The 17,046-nt window shown below is 42.9% G+C and overlaps 4 protein-coding genes across 7 annotated transcripts; 2 read left to right on the plus strand and 2 right to left on the minus strand.

Annotated features, from left to right (window-relative positions):
• Positions 1-461: 461 nt before the first annotated feature.
• LOC128301031 (40S ribosomal protein S17) lies at positions 462-1,906 on the minus strand. Its single transcript, XM_053037327.1, has 3 exons — positions 1,787-1,906; positions 1,223-1,374; positions 462-1,149 (listed from the first exon to the last, which is right to left on the minus strand). Exons 1-3 carry the CDS (start codon positions 1,904-1,906, stop codon positions 909-911), a joined length of 513 nt encoding a protein of 170 aa, XP_052893287.1. The 3' UTR covers positions 462-908.
• Positions 1,907-2,381: 475 nt separating this feature from the next.
• LOC128301030 (SANT and BTB domain regulator of class switch recombination) lies at positions 2,382-5,014 on the plus strand. Its single transcript, XM_053037326.1, has 3 exons — positions 2,382-3,175; positions 3,252-4,179; positions 4,280-5,014. The coding sequence occupies exons 1-3, from the start codon at positions 2,382-2,384 to the stop codon at positions 5,012-5,014; spliced, it is 2,457 nt and encodes an 818-aa protein (XP_052893286.1).
• A 590-nt stretch (positions 5,015-5,604) lies between these two features.
• Positions 5,605-8,527, minus strand: LOC128305523 (ubiquitin-conjugating enzyme E2-22 kDa). Of its 2 annotated transcripts, none has more exons than XM_053043009.1 (4): positions 8,370-8,527; positions 7,821-8,004; positions 6,887-7,039; positions 5,605-6,825 (listed from the first exon to the last, which is right to left on the minus strand). In XM_053043009.1, the coding sequence occupies exons 2-4, from the start codon at positions 7,881-7,883 to the stop codon at positions 6,442-6,444; spliced, it is 600 nt and encodes a 199-aa protein (XP_052898969.1). In that variant the 5' UTR covers positions 7,884-8,004; positions 8,370-8,527; the 3' UTR covers positions 5,605-6,441. The 2 variants fall into 2 exon arrangements, with proteins under 2 accessions (XP_052898969.1, XP_052898968.1); XM_053043008.1 differs by having other exon boundaries at positions 8,365-8,527.
• Positions 8,528-9,056: 529 nt separating this feature from the next.
• On the plus strand, positions 9,057-16,995 carry LOC128305521 (ribose-phosphate pyrophosphokinase 1). Of its 3 annotated transcripts, XM_053043005.1 has the most exons (7): positions 9,057-9,138; positions 9,295-9,430; positions 11,575-11,762; positions 14,226-14,235; positions 15,390-15,486; positions 15,698-16,156; positions 16,229-16,995. In XM_053043005.1, the coding sequence occupies exons 1-7, from the start codon at positions 9,057-9,059 to the stop codon at positions 16,319-16,321; spliced, it is 1,065 nt and encodes a 354-aa protein (XP_052898965.1). In that variant the 3' UTR covers positions 16,322-16,995. The 3 variants fall into 3 exon arrangements, with proteins under 3 accessions (XP_052898965.1, XP_052898964.1, XP_052898966.1); XM_053043004.1 differs by lacking the exon at positions 14,226-14,235 and having other exon boundaries at positions 11,575-11,758; positions 15,388-15,486; XM_053043006.1 differs by lacking the exons at positions 9,057-9,138; positions 14,226-14,235 and adding an exon at positions 13,525-13,533 and having other exon boundaries at positions 11,575-11,775.
• The last annotated feature ends 51 nt before the right edge of the window (positions 16,996-17,046 follow it).

Here is a 17,046-nt window from a genome sequence, read left to right on the forward strand (position 1 = left end):
AAATAAAAAATTGACTTATCTTGAAAAGCTAAATAAAACAAACCATCACTGCTGTACGCCGAAAAATTAATAAAATATGCTGAGACTACAGCTTCATGCAGAATAGAGATGTGCATAAAAACAAGCACGCTTTTGGGATTCCAATCCGTTCTTCCAAGGATCGTACAGAACTGCTAAACAATCCTGCCGTTTATGTTGCAGCATATTTTATACCGTTGCTCTAGCAGCGGTCTCTAAACTGCGACCCTCGAGAGCATGCAGCCTCTGTAGACTGAAAAGTTTGGAGGCCCCAGGTATAGAGAAAATAGAAATACTTTATGTGAGCAATGTTAACCACTATCAGCAATAAAATTTCATTCTTTAAAATTATTGTAGACTTGTTGACCGTTGTTATTTTGCCAATCCATTTTTATCCATCCAAAAGGAAATATTTGTGACTTTAAAGAAAAGTAAAGTCCTAATAGATCAAGTGCCATCCTGAATTACAGCACTAATTACAAATTGATATATATTTTGATAAGAACCCAAGACCATCAACATACTTCAATCTTTGAAGCGTAAATCAAAATAGCCGACACAAAACAATAATCTCGCTAATACAAAAATCACCATCAGCTACTGGTACGCAACAACACGTTTAACGGGGTTTGGAAAATTTTCGCTACAAGATTTTCGGTCCATAACAATTCACGGATGTCATCATAGAACATTGCAGCCAGGAACACGGAAATGGGTGATTTCCTTTACGAACGTACACTGATTTGTCGTTTACATCGGTTTCTCCTGTATTCCGCGTAGTTTTCTTGCGCACACACACACGATGCTTACGGCGCGTTACGGGAAAGACCAATCCCAGTACAGTAATCTTACACGATACCGCTCAAAAACACATTTTGGCCCGCGCTACCTTAGTTGCGTCGATTGCTGTATCCTGGTGCGGCCGGGTTGGTCAGCTGTACGACGATGTTGTTAAAGTCCAGATGCTTCAACATCTCCTTCGTCTCCGGATCGACCTCAATGATATCTTGCTCCAGTGCAGACACGTCCGGCACGTAGTTATCGCGACGTTCGCGTTCTTCCTCCTGAAGCTTGATGGAAATACCGCGCACTTGCGAGTGACGCAGACGCTTCATCAAATGAGTTACAAAACTGAAAGAAAATACAACGGTTAGTCAGGCCGCTCGAACGATTCATGTGGTGTTGCTGTCCTCTATTTACTTACCCAGCGATCTTGTTACGCAGCGGTTTCGTCGGAATGATGGCCACCTCTTCGACAATGCGCTTGTTTGTGTCGAAATCCATGGTCAATCGAGTGTAATATTTCTCGATGATGACCTTCGAGGCCTTCTTGATCGTCTTGGTACGTACACGACCCTACGGAGTAACAAACAATGCACATTAGATGCTGTAACAACGGATGTACATAGCTTTCGAAATGGCGCGCCGGTAAACATTCCCATCCAGTCAATCTGCTAGCGATTCCATGTTGCCTGCAACGGGCAACATAACTTCCGACATCGTTTCAGCCGCTGCATGGAACACGGAACAGACCCGAGACAGACCAGACAACCAATTCGGTTCAGCTGTCAAACATGGTAACCGGAGGCGGTGGTATGGGTAGCGTTGGTGCTGCTGTTCATAGAATCCGCATCTTGCTTTTCGATGAAATTATCCACTTTCTCCCATTGTTTTCACCATCTTTCACTAGCATCATCGACGGTGAATGTTTTCCGGCACGCTAAAAACAAGTTTAACACTTATTTTACTGATATTTTCACATATTTACCATTCTGTGCTTAGATTCACGGCTGTCGTTCCCTACGAAAACGTGTGGAAAAGACTCATATGACGTCACGTCCTTCCGATGCCAGTTTTGACAGCAGTCAAATCGCAAGACTACCAACATAAAGAGCAGAAACCGTGATCGAACAGCCTAGTGAGTGAACGTTTGCGGCGATATTTTTGTCATCAATTTATTCAAAATATTGAAAACAAAGCTTTTCTTTTTTATTTTTGTATCAAAATTTCTTCTAATAACATATTAAGAAATAGGACTCCAATCTCTACCTACAAAAGAGGTTTTAATTAAAAATGTTCAAAGTTTAAATATCATTCATTCCCCATGAGAGTTTTTTCCTCGTGTACAATCTAATTCCCCCAGAGGTTGCAAGCCGTTGTCAACGGCAACCGAAAGTAAATAAAATTTTCATTCCGTTTCTAAATTTTCAAGTATTTAGATCGACGCTCCTGGCAGCTTCTCTTCGTTCTATTTAATTTATTTAATAACCAAAAATAGACTCTGTTCTGTTCCAAAGCTTTTTAGGATAAATAGGAAAGAGTGTTAGAGAATACAAGGGAATTCAAAAAAGCCAGCCCCCATCATGTCGGAGTCCACAGCACCAGAATCAACGGAGTCAATATCCATGCACGATTTCCTCGAGTTCCTGAACGTAACCTGCCAGGTGAACGATTCCTTCAACAGCAGCAAGAAAAATCCTCCCACCTTCGACTACAACCAACTGGCACGCAATGAGTTGGTGAACAGCATACAGCAAAGCTCACGTGTTCCCAGCGGTGGAAAATTGACCGATTCTCCCGCACTAATTTCGCCCGCAAGGAACACAACCGCCGGTGGTAAAAAGGACACGAAAGGTGATGATGTACCGTCGTCGGGGACGGTGGGTAGCAGCATACGCTCACCGGCAGACAAGAAACTGCCCGCCAAAAAGCGTACCGTGTCGCAAAAGTCGCAAAAAAGTAAATCCGAAACGGTCGAGGTGCCGAAGAATCGGCTCGAAACCATTTTGAACGAAAAGTTGGACGAGGTGCTAAACGAGGGCATACTGGATTCGGTGCTGCCGTTCATCTGCCCATCGAATGGGTCGGGGTACCATCACAAAGGTGGCACCGGGCAGAAGTTGAACGTAAACCATCCGCTCGGATCCATTAACGGATCGAGCTCGATCGGAGTGGGTTGCTCCAGTGGCGGTAAATCTGCTACCAGCGGCGCATCTTCACCAGACACGCAGAGTGGTAGTAGTAGTAAAAAATCGACCCTTTCGGCTGTGGGGGACGTTTCACAAAACTTTCTTATAGCGAGCAGCAGCTCCACCAAAACGGGCGTACGAAGAAAATCGTCGATCGCACAAATCGCCATTCCCGATAGTCGGGCGGAGTAAGTATGAGCTCTGCCTATTGCACATTGCATTTCTGCCCATTTATTTCAACCACAAATGCTTCCCTTTTCAAAGACCCGAAGTCATCATTCACGTGTGTGACGAAGTCAAGGGTTCGTCGCGAGATTTCTCCTGTCCGCAGAAGCTGCTCATCACCAAAATGGGCTATTTTGCGGACGTGACTGCCGGGCAGCGGCTCGAAGATATGGACATTTCCGTGCACTGCGATCTGCAAATCTTCGAGTGGCTCATGAAGTGGGTCAAGAAGGAATCGGTCGCCCAGGACGAATGGCCGGCGCTGGATCCGTCCAACGTGATACCGATACTGGTATCGGCTAGCTTTCTACAGATGGAACCGCTGCTGCTCGATTGCCTTTCGTTCTGTCACGCTCGACTTAACGAAGTCGTGAAGGCTTCCGCAAATCTGGCCTGCCTGAACGACAGCATCATCACGCGGCTAGCGGCCATGTTTACCAACCTCGAGCTGGAGGTGGTAAAGGACAAGAAGGATCGCATCGCACCACGGCTCTGGACCAAACTCATCATGAGCCTGTGCGATATCGAACCACAGGCACTGCGGGGCCATTATGCAACGCTGGCCGGTATGTTCCGGTGCCTGAAGTGTGGCAAATTTCTTACCCAAACGGTCAGCTCCTACATACACTGTTTGCCGCAAAACTTGCGCCTCAATCGCTGGGGCCAGCTGATCAGTGCGCACGTGAAGGATCCGTCGTGGAACATTACGAACTATGTTTCGAGTCTGCACAAAGAGTTGCGCTCCTGGCGAAAGGTGTACTGGCGGCTGTGGGGTCACTGCCATTTCCTGTACTGTTCGATCTGTGACACGCACTTTCCGGTGAGCCAAATGATGTGGTGCCAGTACCATCCCGAACAGCCCCAGTTCCTTGGCCCGGCAGCCGAGGGACGGGTGGCAGGACCGGCCGGACGGTATCCGTGCTGTGGGAAGCAAGCCTACCGGTATGAAGCATTGCCCGGACCTTCGGTAAGTGGAATTGTATTAAAATTGACGATATGAATTAAATGATTTCCTACGAGGCTCTTTTTAACATTTGCTTAATTTTTTTTTTCCAAAAAACGAAAAGGGTTGCCTATTTCGCGAACATACCGTACAGGTAGACACCGATCGTGATCGTGCAGTGTTACAGCTTGCTCTGCACGCTTCCGAGGGCGGTTGTCTTTACGAGCAGCCACCGTTCAAGCCACCAAACACATCCGCCGACCCATGGTGGAGTGGTATTGGCATTGTGCCGCATCGTTCCCGGCAAGGACTTTTACCGACGTTCCACGTGGACGGTGATGCAATGGTGAACCATCATCACCATCACCATCGTTCGAATCGCCAAATGTCCCAGTCCGCGATGGACACGGAAAGTGACTCGGACTCGGATGAGTATGACAAGTCCGGCACAAACCAAAGCCGCAGCACTAGCAGCAGCTCCGATGGGGAGGAATCGGAGTACAGCAGTCCACCATCGTTTCACCATCATCAGCAGCAGCAGCAGCAACATCACCAGCAGCAGCAACAATCGCAACAGCAGTCCAAGGACGTTAAGCGCAAAGCGAAGCTATCGTATGGCCGGCACTGGGCCGGTGATATGTCCGCACGTAGCAATCAGGACAACCAGCGCGAGTTTGAGGAGCGTGCGATGAAGCAGATCATTACCATGGTGGGCAAACGAACCGGCGGTGAGCAGAATATGCAGTACCAAACGTACCAGCAGGGTGGTACGTACATAAAGCTCGAAACGGATTGGCGGGAGTCGATAAAGCAGAAAAATTTGGCCAGCCTGAAGATGAAAGCGAACGGTACGAAATGATTGCTGTTAATCGATTTGCGTGACAAATCGCTGGAAAAATCGTTCTAACGAGATGTTCTAACGAGAGGGTGAGATTGAAACTTTTTTAAATTTTCTATTAAGAATAAATTCCCGAACCTTTCCTCACAACTTGGAGAAATACTATCGGAGATACTAATGCTAGTAGTGATCGGTAGCAATTAATAGAGATTGCGTGTATAAGTAGGTTTCCCCCGTTTTCCCGCGTTTCCCCCAAAATCGCGAACTATCACCATATGCCTTGCTGAACCCCAATATTTCACTTTGTGGCTCACAAATTGTTGGATAAATGTTGTGAGCCGTGCCAAAATATAGTAAAGGACATTTTGCGTTTGACACAGCCTCCTCCAGCCCTTCAAATTCTATTATTCAAACATTTTTAAGCCTTCTCATACCTTCCGCAAAATCCAATAAAATATTGTATCACAGTAGCGCCATCTTTTGTAAAACATTGGAAACACACTTGCACTTTGCGAAATGTGCACTTTACACATTCGATGCACCTGCTATTCTCGTCCGCCCAACTTGAAATAATAACTCATTGAAATTGTAAAATGAAGAATATGAGCGTGTTTTTCATGAGCATCCCCAAAAATACGCGGTGCATAACTTTGGTTTTGCTCAGTTAATTATATTTCATTCTGGGTTTGCCAAACATGTGCATTAGATTTCACTGTACAGTCCAACAATGGATTTTACGGTAAAGAATGGTTGCGCTCAGTTTCTCTCTCTCCCTCCGCGACATTTGAACCATTTCCTTTTTCCCGCCGTTCACCAACTAAACACGTGTAATATCCTGCGCTTCTCGTCCATTTAAATGGTTGCGAAGCTTATTTCATCCACCGTCTTGTTCTCGCTTTCATCTTCGGAATATATCTGTCACTTGGTTGCTGTGTCTTTTGCAATGTTTGAAGCCATGTATTGCTCTTTTTTGTTTGCTGTCCTTTCGATACATTTTGGTACATGATGAGCGTGTAATATGCGGCCCACAGCTAGAGAAAGTTCCATTTCCACCCCATACGGTGCGCGGTTGTGTCTTCTTACTGCATATTTACCAGCTTTCCAAAGCCATCAATTGGGAGAAGATGATTTGTTTTACAAATGAATGCTAATAGTCTATAGACGGTCTCGGGTATCACTGTTGAAAGTTGCTGAAGTTTTGTTTCTATTTTCATTTCAAATTCAATTTTAATAACTTTTTTGCGCTTGACTTTTCACCTGCTGGTTCCACCTCCCGGGTATACACATAAATCTCATCGAAATTATAAATGAGGCCCTAACTGGCGGGAAATTATAACCTTTAAGATACAAAAATTAACCACACATACACATACGGAAGCTCGCGCCGGCTCGGAAAAAAAACACAAAGGCTGTGCGAAAGCCCACGAGAACTAGGTTCTACCAAGAGACTAACTGAATAGCTGCTCGGAGGCACGCTCCAGATGCCAGTTGTGGCGTGACAGGGCAGCTCGCGCATCGTACTCAGGTATACCCATATCACGCAATCGTTGCACCTTTTGGTCAAAATCCGTGTTCGCAAACGGACCGCCGGCGTACACGTTGGTCCAGTGTTTCGCCGTTAGGATGAACATTTCGTGGTTGTCTTTGTACTGCGTGGCAACGACCGCATCTTGGGGATCGTCTGGCTCGGCAGCGGCTAGCAGCGCTTGCAGCGATAATAGCACCGTCCGCAGGGTCATCGCTGCTGCCCAGTTGTCTTTCAGTATATCGAGACAGATTGCACCGGTCACGGATGATATGTTGGGGTGCCATATTTTAGTCATAAATTTCACCTACAAATAGCAGAGAGCTTTAGTACCATCTCTTCCCGCAGGCTTAGTTTGTTCTGCCCACCTTGGGTGGATTAAACGGGTATGTTTCGGGGACCGTTATTTCTAGCATAAATTTGCCTCCTTCGTACGGTGTGTCCGGTGGTCCAGCAATTTCTCCTCTCAGCTCCGTAAAGTTATCATTTACCATTTCTAGCTTTATCGAGCATTGTGTAATCTGCACATAGGACAAAAGAACGCATTACATTAACATTAGAACCAAAATTGAGCAGATTAGAAAATGATGCATTCTAATCTTTTGTATTTACAATGATCTTAACGTTCAATGTAGCAATGTGTATTGTTACGAGCGTTCTCAATAATTGCTAGCACACTTTTGACGAAAAAATACATCACAACTGCAACAAACAAACGTTCAAAACAACCTGTTTGACGTCGTTCGAGCCTTCCATCGCAGGAATAATCAGATCAGATGAGAAGGAATCCGTTGATGCGGTATGATTGGAAAATAAGCCACAAAGGTCAAGTTCGATCAGATATGCCCATCGCGCGCAGGTTCATGTCAGTGTTGGTGGGCTTTGAAACACTTTAACGCGAACGATGCCGTTTCTATCACCAACGTTCCAGACGGTAACGTGAATCTAAGTGCTCTACTGGCGTAGCATCGTGAGAAACTGTAGGCTTTATTATACCCATCAGAAACAGGATCACCATGGGCAGAAAAGGCAGTAAACAGAGCAAAGATCAGCAAGATCACCCGGAAGGTAGGGACGCGAACAATAGCGAAAGTTGTTCGGTTTATGTGTATCCACGAATCGAAGCAGTCTGTGCTGCCGGGACTAGTGCGGTTCTGATTCATCTTTCCGTCAAAAGTGTGTTTGTTTACGTAGCATAAATGGGTGTTATGCAATCTTGTTATCAGCATCAGCCCAGTTGTTCATAGTAAAAAGTTTCACATAAACATTTTTGAGAATACGATAACGATTGAGCTTAGTTACCTCTTCACTTTTAAGCACTTCTTTAAACTCTCGTTTGATGCGGGATACTGCCATATTCGCCATGATTTTCAAAAATGCTTTACTATCCTAGGGTCGTGAAGATGGGACCAGAGCAGTCAGAGGTGTTTAACGTTGTAGTTTTGCTACCATACAGCTGTAGCGATGAGATGCAATTGTTCAAGGCCTAAAATTAAAATAGAAAAGGATACCATTTTCATTCACCAAGGATAATGTTTCTCTTTGAAGCCGCAAATCCAAGAGTGGCCAAACATCAGATACGGGAAAACAAAAACACTCAGTGCAACCTTCTGGTTATAGCGTTACAAAGACTCGAATTCCTCTTTAGCTGCGTGTTACATGTTGGGATGAAACCGTAGAGGCAAATATTGTAACCTATAACCACCGTCGATTCACTTTTCTGTGACGAAAGCTCGAACATGTTTGCAAAATCATCCTCTCTACCGTGCAACCGTGACGTCAGTCGGTTAGTTTGTTCATTAATTTTAATCACCACTGCGATGGGTTTACTACCAGAAACGCTTACCTTACCTTACCGGCGGTTGCTATGAGCCGGGCTGTGTGTAGCAAGAGGGTAGCGCGATAAGAAAGCTTACTTTCGTCGCAATTAATTAGCAACGAAAATTGAATTGATCCAACAACATTACTATCATCCGGAAAGCAGGCAAGTTACTTTCGTGGGTCCTTTATTCCCTTGCTTGTTTGCGAGTGTGTGCGTGTTGTAATGGAATGACAAACGGGTGGGAAATTGAACGCTCTGCGTGCTGAAGTTTCAGCTGTTTAGACGGACACTTTGAAAGTCGCGTGGAGGACAAAACAAACGCTTAGCTTCATAAAACGGTAGTAAATTAATTACACTCAGAAAGATGATATAATTCAGCGTAGAGTACATGTATAAAAGAGATCCAAATTATTATCAATCCTTGTAGAAAAGTATTTGCAAAGAAGGTGTTCAAAATGTACAAAGAAACACCGCCCTTGACCAGGTTTAAAGTTCTTCAGTGTTATCACTACTCTCAGAAGAGCAGTAATATAGTTTTAGTGAAACAATTAACTTTTTGTGATAATTAAACAAAGCAAACAAACCACTTTTATAAAATGTAATTTCGATGAGACGGTGCAAATGCCCAATTGGAAAGCCAGTGTGCACTGTGGGTCTGGCAGCCAATGGGATTGACGGATGCTTTTCACTTGATTGCTATTTAATTCAACACCGTGATGCCAGTGCGATCATCTCATCCGATTCGCGCCAGAACGCTTGTCCGTAGCAACTTGGAGAAGGCATCCGTTATCAGCAACAGCATCGGCAGTGGCCAGATCTGCGGCAACAATCTCGTGCCTAGTTTGTCATCGGTGGCACACAGCAGTACCGGCAGTAGCAGCACCGACAGCGGCAGTGATAGCAAGCAGCCTACCGACAGTATCACCGTTCCTAGCAGTGTCGATCCTCACCAATTCCTACAGTCGAGGATGCCCAACATTAAGGTGTTTTCTGGTTCGTCCCATCCGGATCTTGCCTCGCGCATCGTCGACCGGCTCGGTATCGATCTCGGCAAGGTTGTGACGAAAAAGTTCAGCAACTTGGAAACCTGGTAAGTGGACGTGTGCATGCGCGCGCGTTTGTGTACGAATTTTCCTAGCCACCATAGCGGAGTACGTGTGTATGGACAGGTGTGTGGCGAGCACTTGGATTGCACAAAAACGAGAAGAATCTTACGGATTTATGCGAGTAATATGATGGAAGAAGCGCATCAAATGGCCAACTATGATGCATTATAATTACTATCCAATAATGAGGGATCAGTTTTGTTTTGCAACAAAATGGCAGTGCGGAACGGCGACATCGGCGCATATATTTCAAAGTGATCTCGCTGATACTGAGTGCTTCCGTTCATACGGGATTGTGTAGGGTGATGTGTTCGGAGCGGGCAAATTGGGCTGTGACGGGTAATCGAGGCACCGAAAGGAACTCGGTTAAAAATAAATTGATTCTCCGTCCGCACGTTTGTCTAACATTCGTGGCCACACACTGTTCTGGGAGGATTTTCGTAACCTTGAGGTATGCGGTACTGCGGAGGGATACAGGAATAAGAGTCTATTTGGACCACCCCTCGAAAGAGGGATGCTCGATGGTATTTAGCCGTCTTACTAATTGGTTGTGGTTCTTCTTGTAGCATGTTCCCTTTGCCTAAAGCAAATTCCGTCCAACTGATGGTGGCAATCTGTCAAAATGCAAAACAAAACCGGTTTTCGCATCATTTTCTGCAACAGTTTCCCATTAATTTGGAGTTCAGATTCTATCATTTGTGACGGAATCGAACAACAGCATCCATCGTGTGCTGTTTGTGAAATGTTATGCCCGTGATGTAATGGCGTTGGGGGTAGATTTCCCCATTGTTTCGCTACTGCTGTTGGCAGTGAGCAGGGAGAAAAAAAGTTCCACACCACGTGTATGCGATCGGTGCTTCGGTACCGGCTCGAGTTCCTACGCATACCTAACACGCACACTTCTTTACGCATAAACAAGAAATGCGTGGTCGTTCCTAAATATGATGGAGTTCCTCTTTCTTGGCGTTAGCATGATTTATGCGTTCACAAGGTCGTGCAAAAGGCGTCTCTTTCTAGAGGTGTTGGATGATGGGGATTGATTGAGCTCAATTTATGTGAACTTCTCGTTTCAATTCGCGGTTTGATGCGGCTCCCTGTGCCGTTGCCATGCCTACAGTCGCGCCATGTTGATTGGTTCTCTACAATCGATCAAGCAAGTTGTTTTTTGGCAACGACCCGATGAAAAGCATTGTCCCACTAAGGACCTTTGTCCTGTTTACATGTTTCGGAATTAAACATATTTCACCGCTCATTACGGTACGAGTAAACACAGCTGATTGTTATCAGTGTATAAGCGAATTTATAAGAGAATATTGAACAAAATTTATAGAATTTTCATACGATACTTGTGCGTTTAGCAGTGCCAGCATTCGCCAAAAGTAGCTTTCGGTTTTGTTAATTATATTAATTCGTAGGAATTATGACAAAGCAACTGCTGGAACGGAGAGGGAGCATGATCCGATCACCACGAGTTATCTTCACGTCCATTATTGAACAGGGTAGCTTATCTCCTGTCCAAGCACACTAGGAGAAACACAAATGTTTGTGACATTGTTACGCATCGTTTGCATCACTACACGACTACAACGTAAAGGGCCTCTCGGTATAGCATATTGTTTGGTTTGCTGCCGGCAAAGTGAAGCTTACAGTGGCGTAGTAGGGAAAAGGTACAATACCTTTAGCAGGTCGAAATCGCTACAGTGATCGAAGTAGGCGTGCAAGGCCTGGTAGGGGTAATTGGAGACAGGTGGTTTTAGTTGTCCGTTCGGAAGCACGTGTTTGTAGCAATGTCGGCAACTTTGTATGAAGTAGGATTGAACATCATTTTACAGCGTCTGACTTTATTTCTGTTGGTGTGTATTAAAAATGAGCTAAAATTTTGGTTTACATGCATTCAAATCATACAAACTGTAAACATTTTGGTCAGTTCATGTATGGTTTTCAGATAAAAATACTGTCGACCTTTTTTGCTTCAGTATCGATCTTCGCGATCGTCGGCTATTTATACAGTCCATAAACACTCCCTTTTTTTCGTATAACAGAAAATGTTAAAGAGCCCCTAGATGAAAATAATAGGCTACAAAGTTTTCCCATCACTATTATTAATCATATTTTCTCACAATTTTAGTGTCGAAATTGGTGAATCCGTCCGTGGCGAAGATGTGTACATCGTGCAGTCCGGTTCCGGGGAGATCAATGATAATTTGATGGAGCTGCTGATTATGATCAATGCGTGCAAGATAGCATCGGCTTCCCGTGTGACCGCGGTCATACCATGCTTCCCGTATGCCCGACAGGACAAGAAAGATAAGGTATGTTTAGCCAAACAGTTACAACGATCAATCCACAGGTGGTGGATGGTGATGGTGATGATGCAGCAGCAGCAGCAGCAAAATTCCTTCCGTTATAGCGATTGTTTTGTTGTATGTAAAGTTGATGCTGCATATCATAGTTGTAATAATACAAGCGCAGAGTTGTTACTCGTTGTTGGTGGATGGCCTGTTAGATTTTGTTGTGCGGCAATGTAGTGCTCCCGAGGAAGATGCGTAAGATAGATTTGAATTTTGTGTAACGGTTTTTGTTTTGTAAACGAATTTATTTTCTTACCAATTTTTCTGTTGCCGTTCGAATAATCATACGGAGGTGAATTATAAAAACACGAAACCGCGTGCTCCAAATGCTTTACCTCCAAACGTATTCAAAAATGAGAATGTGGAAATATATAGTTTTTGCCTTTGGTAACAGTAGCTTGTCATCCAATCGTTTGTAAAAACGATGCCGCGATAACACGGTTTTTCAATGCGCTGGTGTTTACAAGATCCTGTCTCTATGCATCGATTGTAATATGAGAAAAACAGCGAAAAGAAGGCAATAATATACGATCCATCAGTTTGCTGCCTTCACTTTCACGCGAAAGAGTTAAAACGGTTGTTCAGCGCGTTTCCCTTTCGATGGGAGATAGTAACATTAATATTATTTAAAGCTAGCTGGACGCTGCTAGAATGTGGAGATTGTATGGCCCCACATGAGCAACTGTTGTTCTTTTCCTTCTCCAAAAGGTTATCAGCTCCCAAGGCACGGGTAGCGGTAAAGGAACAGTTTGGGATGATTTGATACGTTAATCAACTCACTTTCCTCTCCGATCAGTTGCTGTACTACTTTTTACTTGCATGGAAGGCCAAGCAAGGTACTGAGGGAATGGTTGGGAAGTACTTGCTGTTTGTTTGTAAACATCCCGGCCGTCAGTCTCGTCGTAGATGAGGCGCGCGGTTCAACAAGATGAATGTATTTTCTAGGACAAGCCCTTTAGAACCACACAATATTATTTGAATCCAGGTCTGGGAGCAGATTTTCCCGATCATTTATAATGTGTAGTACGTGTTATATAGTGCCGTTAGTGAAAACATTGTTTTAAATTAATACTTTTTTCTCTCCTTTCCTTGATCTGTTTGATTGATGTATTGATTGGCCCACATTGTGGCCTTGTATCACCCTCCCCACTACAACTACACTCTACACCACACAGACAGGCGACGATAAGCTGGCAGAGCTCATGAAAACCAATGAGTGGAAGTTCCGGGTAGGGTTTGAAGAGCGGTTTTCTATTTTTTCTACTTCATCATATTAAGATTATGTACTTATTTGTCATCTGTTTGAGTCCTAGCATTATTATTGTGTTTTTTTTTCTTCTTTTGGTGGTACACATTTCATTCCGTAAACGAGCATATATAATAGATAGGGATATCATATACGTAAACGAACGAACTTTAACGCATTTTGTGTTCCGTTCGTGGAATGGCGAATGGTAGAGCTGTTTAATCATTCGTTTCGTGTATGTGGGTACCACGTAGAACCGTATCATACACCGTGAAACTTAACTTTATGGTACAACAACCAAAACTCCCCCCTAATACACTTGTACGAGTTGTTAATTTTGTGAACAATTAGATCTGGTGATATTAATATCAATTAGTCATCTATATTGTTTTCATTTGTTGTTCTGTCCTTTCATAACAGCTAGCCTAATCAAATTTCCCCGTTGATTGAACAAGATGGAATCATTTGTAACGTTTTTTAGGTACATTGCGTTCCATCGTACAAATGTCTTTTTTGCGCCGTGAGTTGTTATTGTAAATCGTGACGCGATGATAAGCACAACAGAACGTAAATTTGCAACGAAAATTAATATTTCCACATTGGCAAATAGCAAAACAGAATATAGAAGAAAACATCACTAAAACACTGTTTAACATGCATTGGAAACGAATCGGAATGAATTCTTATTGGTTACACTAAAATTCTCTTTTACTATCTATACGAATGGTTTATTCTTTATCTTTGTTTGTTTTCTGTATGCTTTTCATTGTGCTGTTATATGTTGGTTTGTTGTTTTTCCATGTTATTTGAGTACTGCTGATTCTACTGAGTTCGAACACATTTTTGGCTCTATTGGGTTCATCTTTTCTCGTGTCCTTTTTTTATATCTGTATTTGTTGAATATGTGCGTTGTTTATGTTGCTGTAAATCCGCCGTAAGGGAGAGACACTGAGCAACACTTTTATTTGCAATTTATTCGCTCTGTACATATTCTTAGAGAATTCTGTTCAAATGTCATAGTAGTGTGTAGTAGTGTGTACCTACACCTGTACAAATTAATGGTCCAGCACATAATACTTTTATCTTTTTAAATTTGTATTTTGAAAGTTGTAATTTTTTTTTAATGCAAATTAATACGCCCCAATGCAGAAGGATGTCAGGAATATCTGTCTAAAATAGTAGCCGCAAGATCGTAAAATTGCTCATAATGGAGATCGTCTAGTTTTCCAGCAGTAAAATTTAAAACCAAAGATCTTACATTTTGTTTTCTTTCTTCTTCTTTTCCCTCATGTTTTCCCCCCGATTTTCTTTGCTGGTATCATTCTTGTGTATTAATCATTTCTCACCCATCTTAGGATTATCTTCCAGAGGCCTATCTAGTGAGTAGTGAACGAAAAATTGTAATAATGCGAGAACTGGTAGCAAAACATTGTGCGAGTGTCCCTTCCTAAGGCAAATGCTTGATTAAAAATTGTGTAGAAACCATTAAAACAATCACGACCAAACAAAAACAAAACGCTGGATAGGATCTGTTCTCTTTGCGATAATCACAAAAAAAAACCATAAACATTCTACGCATATTGTGTGTGAGTGTGTTTTGTCGTAGCAGTGGCCAATGTAAATATGTTAGCCGAGATTTGATTGTGCGTTCTGATGTTTTTTTTTTCTATTTAGTATACCATAATACACACACACACACGAATGATTGAGCAGCTTTGCACCATTCACTGTACATTCCTCCGTCTCTTTTCTGGTGTTTCTTGTTGCAGAGAACTCAATTATACCTTTTGGGGTAATATGATTTGTGTTTTATAGTTATACAAAGGACTACATATCAACTAAAGAGTTTAAATGCATTTACTCCATTGTTGTCCATGTTACTGTATTATATCGTATTATTTATGATAGTTTTGCTTACATTTGAGTTTGAGGTTTGCAAAAATAGTTATATTTTGAAGTAAAATAATGTATTGTCTTGCTTTGTTATAATAAATAAAATGGGAAGTCCTCCTCCTTCTGCACACATAATATGAAACTCGCAACTAATACTGGATGCATGATCGTAACAGCCGTGAGCAGAGAGAAGCATTATTCACTTGTGAGCGATGATCGTATGTGATTGTTTACTAACCCCTCGGGAGATTAACACTATGTGTGTTATGGGAATATAAAACTGTAAGGGCAGTATATGTTAGATGTTTTATTTTGTTTGGGATTGTTGTTTATTAAAAGTATAAAAAATTAGCAACAAATTTCGATCATCTAATTGGTAATATTATCCTTTGCTTTTTTCTATCTCTCTCTCTCTCTCTCTCTTTCTTTTTTGATAATCGTTTCTGTACAGAGCCGTGCTCCAATTTCCGCCAAGCTGGTTGCAAACATGCTTTCCGTCGCTGGTGCAGATCATATCATTACAATGGATCTGCACGCTTCACAAATTCAGGTAAGGCTGGCGAATTTGCTGTAAGACTTTTAAAAAATAAGGAATTGCATAACATATCTTTTTATTATGCATAGCTTGTGTAAAAATTCATTGTTATTTATCTCTTCAACATTTTCTTATATTGCCCTAGAGCTAGTGGTTTTATATTTCTGTTACGTACTGCAGAAAATGTGAATATGTTTTTAACGCTCTTTATTCTATTCGTTTGTAGGGTTTCTTTGATATACCGGTCGATAATTTGTACGCCGAGCCGGCTGTACTGAAATGGATCAGGGAGAATATTGCCGAATGGCGCAACTCGATCATCGTGTCGCCGGATGCGGGCGGTGCGAAGCGCGTTACCTCGATCGCAGATCGGTTAAACGTGGAGTTCGCGCTGATCCACAAGGAACGCAAGAAGGCGAATGAGGTCGCCTCGATGGTGCTGGTCGGTGATGTGAAGGACCGTGTTGCAATCCTGGTGGACGATATGGCTGACACGTGTGGCACCATTTGTCACGCAGCCGACAAGCTGGTCGAGGCTGGTGCAACGAAAGTGTACGCCATACTAACGCACGGCATCTTCAGTGGGCCGGCCATCTCGAGGATAAACAATGCCTGCTTCGAGGCAGTGGTGGTGACGAACACTATTCCACAGGACGGTCACATGAAGGATTGTCCCAAAATACAGGTAAGTGGTTTAGATTTGGTAAGGTTATTGGGGGTAGCACATGATTTAAAATCCTTTTCGTAATTTTGGCAGTGTATCGACGTTTCGATGATGTTCGCTGAGGCTGTCCGTCGGACGCACAACGGCGAAAGCGTGTCATATCTGTTCTCAAACGTTCCTTACTAAGCCCTACCCCAGCCGTTATGAAGCATAACAAAGAGAGGGAGAGAGAAATTAGAGCCTCCGTTCTTCTAAACTATGACACACAACACGTTAAGCCATGCCCCCGTTGTCCTCCAATTAGATTGGAAATTGGCATCAAAATTTAGAGGAAACACACACTCACAGACACCCCAGAAACACAACAAAGCTTTCCTTTTCGATCGTCTCACTAAGTGTAAGTTACACGTGTCAAAGAGGGGAAATAAGCATAAAGCATTCTGATGATCAGTGTAAATGACAGGCCATTAAAGTTTGTACTGCGGTTATAGTGGAAGAGAGAAAATTGCAAAAAAGATGAAAAAGTAAACTAGATACTTGCAAAGGCTCATTCACTTGGGCCTGCATAACAACAACAGATCGAATTAGGCTTATTATTAGGAAACATAATCGAGAATGTTAACATTACAGCTTGCGTTTTTACAAAGGAAAGCTGAAGATGTGGTTCTGCCATCGAGCATGAAATGCTTTTTTTTGTTTTCGCTATTATCCTATCATGAAAAGAATTTGTTTCATACTCATACACACACGCATAGTTTCGTGTTTTTGACGCAGTCTTATACAGGTTAATAAAAAAAGACATGGTGCGGATCGCATTTTCTATCTGCTTAGCAATAACGTGTACATGTCGTTGATGTGTCCGCATTTTTGTTATTTTGTTTTGTTTTGCAGTTACTGCTTGGAAAGACAAT

The sequence above is a fragment of the Anopheles moucheti genome, chromosome 3, assembly GCF_943734755.1.
Source record: "Anopheles moucheti chromosome 3, idAnoMoucSN_F20_07, whole genome shotgun sequence".
Lineage (NCBI taxonomy): Eukaryota > Metazoa > Arthropoda > Insecta > Diptera > Culicidae > Anopheles > Anopheles moucheti.

Bases quoted from the DNA above. Each gene is read 5' to 3' on its own strand.
- LOC128301031 (XM_053037327.1), bottom strand. From the start codon at position 1,906: ATGTTGGTAGTCTTGCGATTTGACTGCTGTCAAAACTGGCATCGGAAG. The intron at 1,375-1,786 runs GTAAATATGTGA...GTTACTCCGTAG, and splicing joins GTGAATCTAAGCACAGAATG to GGTCGTGTACGTACCAAGAC. The intron at 1,150-1,222 runs GTAAGTAAATAG...ATTTTCTTTCAG, and splicing joins CTGCGTAACAAGATCGCTGG to TTTTGTAACTCATTTGATGA.
- LOC128301030 (XM_053037326.1), top strand. From the start codon at position 2,382: ATGTCGGAGTCCACAGCACCAGAATCAACGGAGTCAATATCCATGCAC. The intron at 3,176-3,251 runs GTAAGTATGAGC...CCCTTTTCAAAG, and splicing joins ATTCCCGATAGTCGGGCGGA to ACCCGAAGTCATCATTCACG. The intron at 4,180-4,279 runs GTAAGTGGAATT...AAAAACGAAAAG, and splicing joins AAGCATTGCCCGGACCTTCG to GGTTGCCTATTTCGCGAACA.
- LOC128305523 (XM_053043009.1), bottom strand. From the start codon at position 7,883: ATGGCGAATATGGCAGTATCCCGCATCAAACGAGAGTTTAAAGAAGTG. The intron at 7,040-7,820 runs GTAACTAAGCTC...TCCTATGTGCAG, and splicing joins AAGTGCTTAAAAGTGAAGAG to ATTACACAATGCTCGATAAA. The intron at 6,826-6,886 runs GTGGGCAGAACA...TGCTATTTGTAG, and splicing joins ACCCGTTTAATCCACCCAAG to GTGAAATTTATGACTAAAAT.
- LOC128305521 (XM_053043005.1), top strand. From the start codon at position 9,057: ATGCCAGTGCGATCATCTCATCCGATTCGCGCCAGAACGCTTGTCCGT. The intron at 9,431-11,574 runs GTAAGTGGACGT...TCACAATTTTAG, and splicing joins TTCAGCAACTTGGAAACCTG to TGTCGAAATTGGTGAATCCG. The intron at 15,487-15,697 runs GTAAGGCTGGCG...ATTCGTTTGTAG, and splicing joins TGCACGCTTCACAAATTCAG to GGTTTCTTTGATATACCGGT.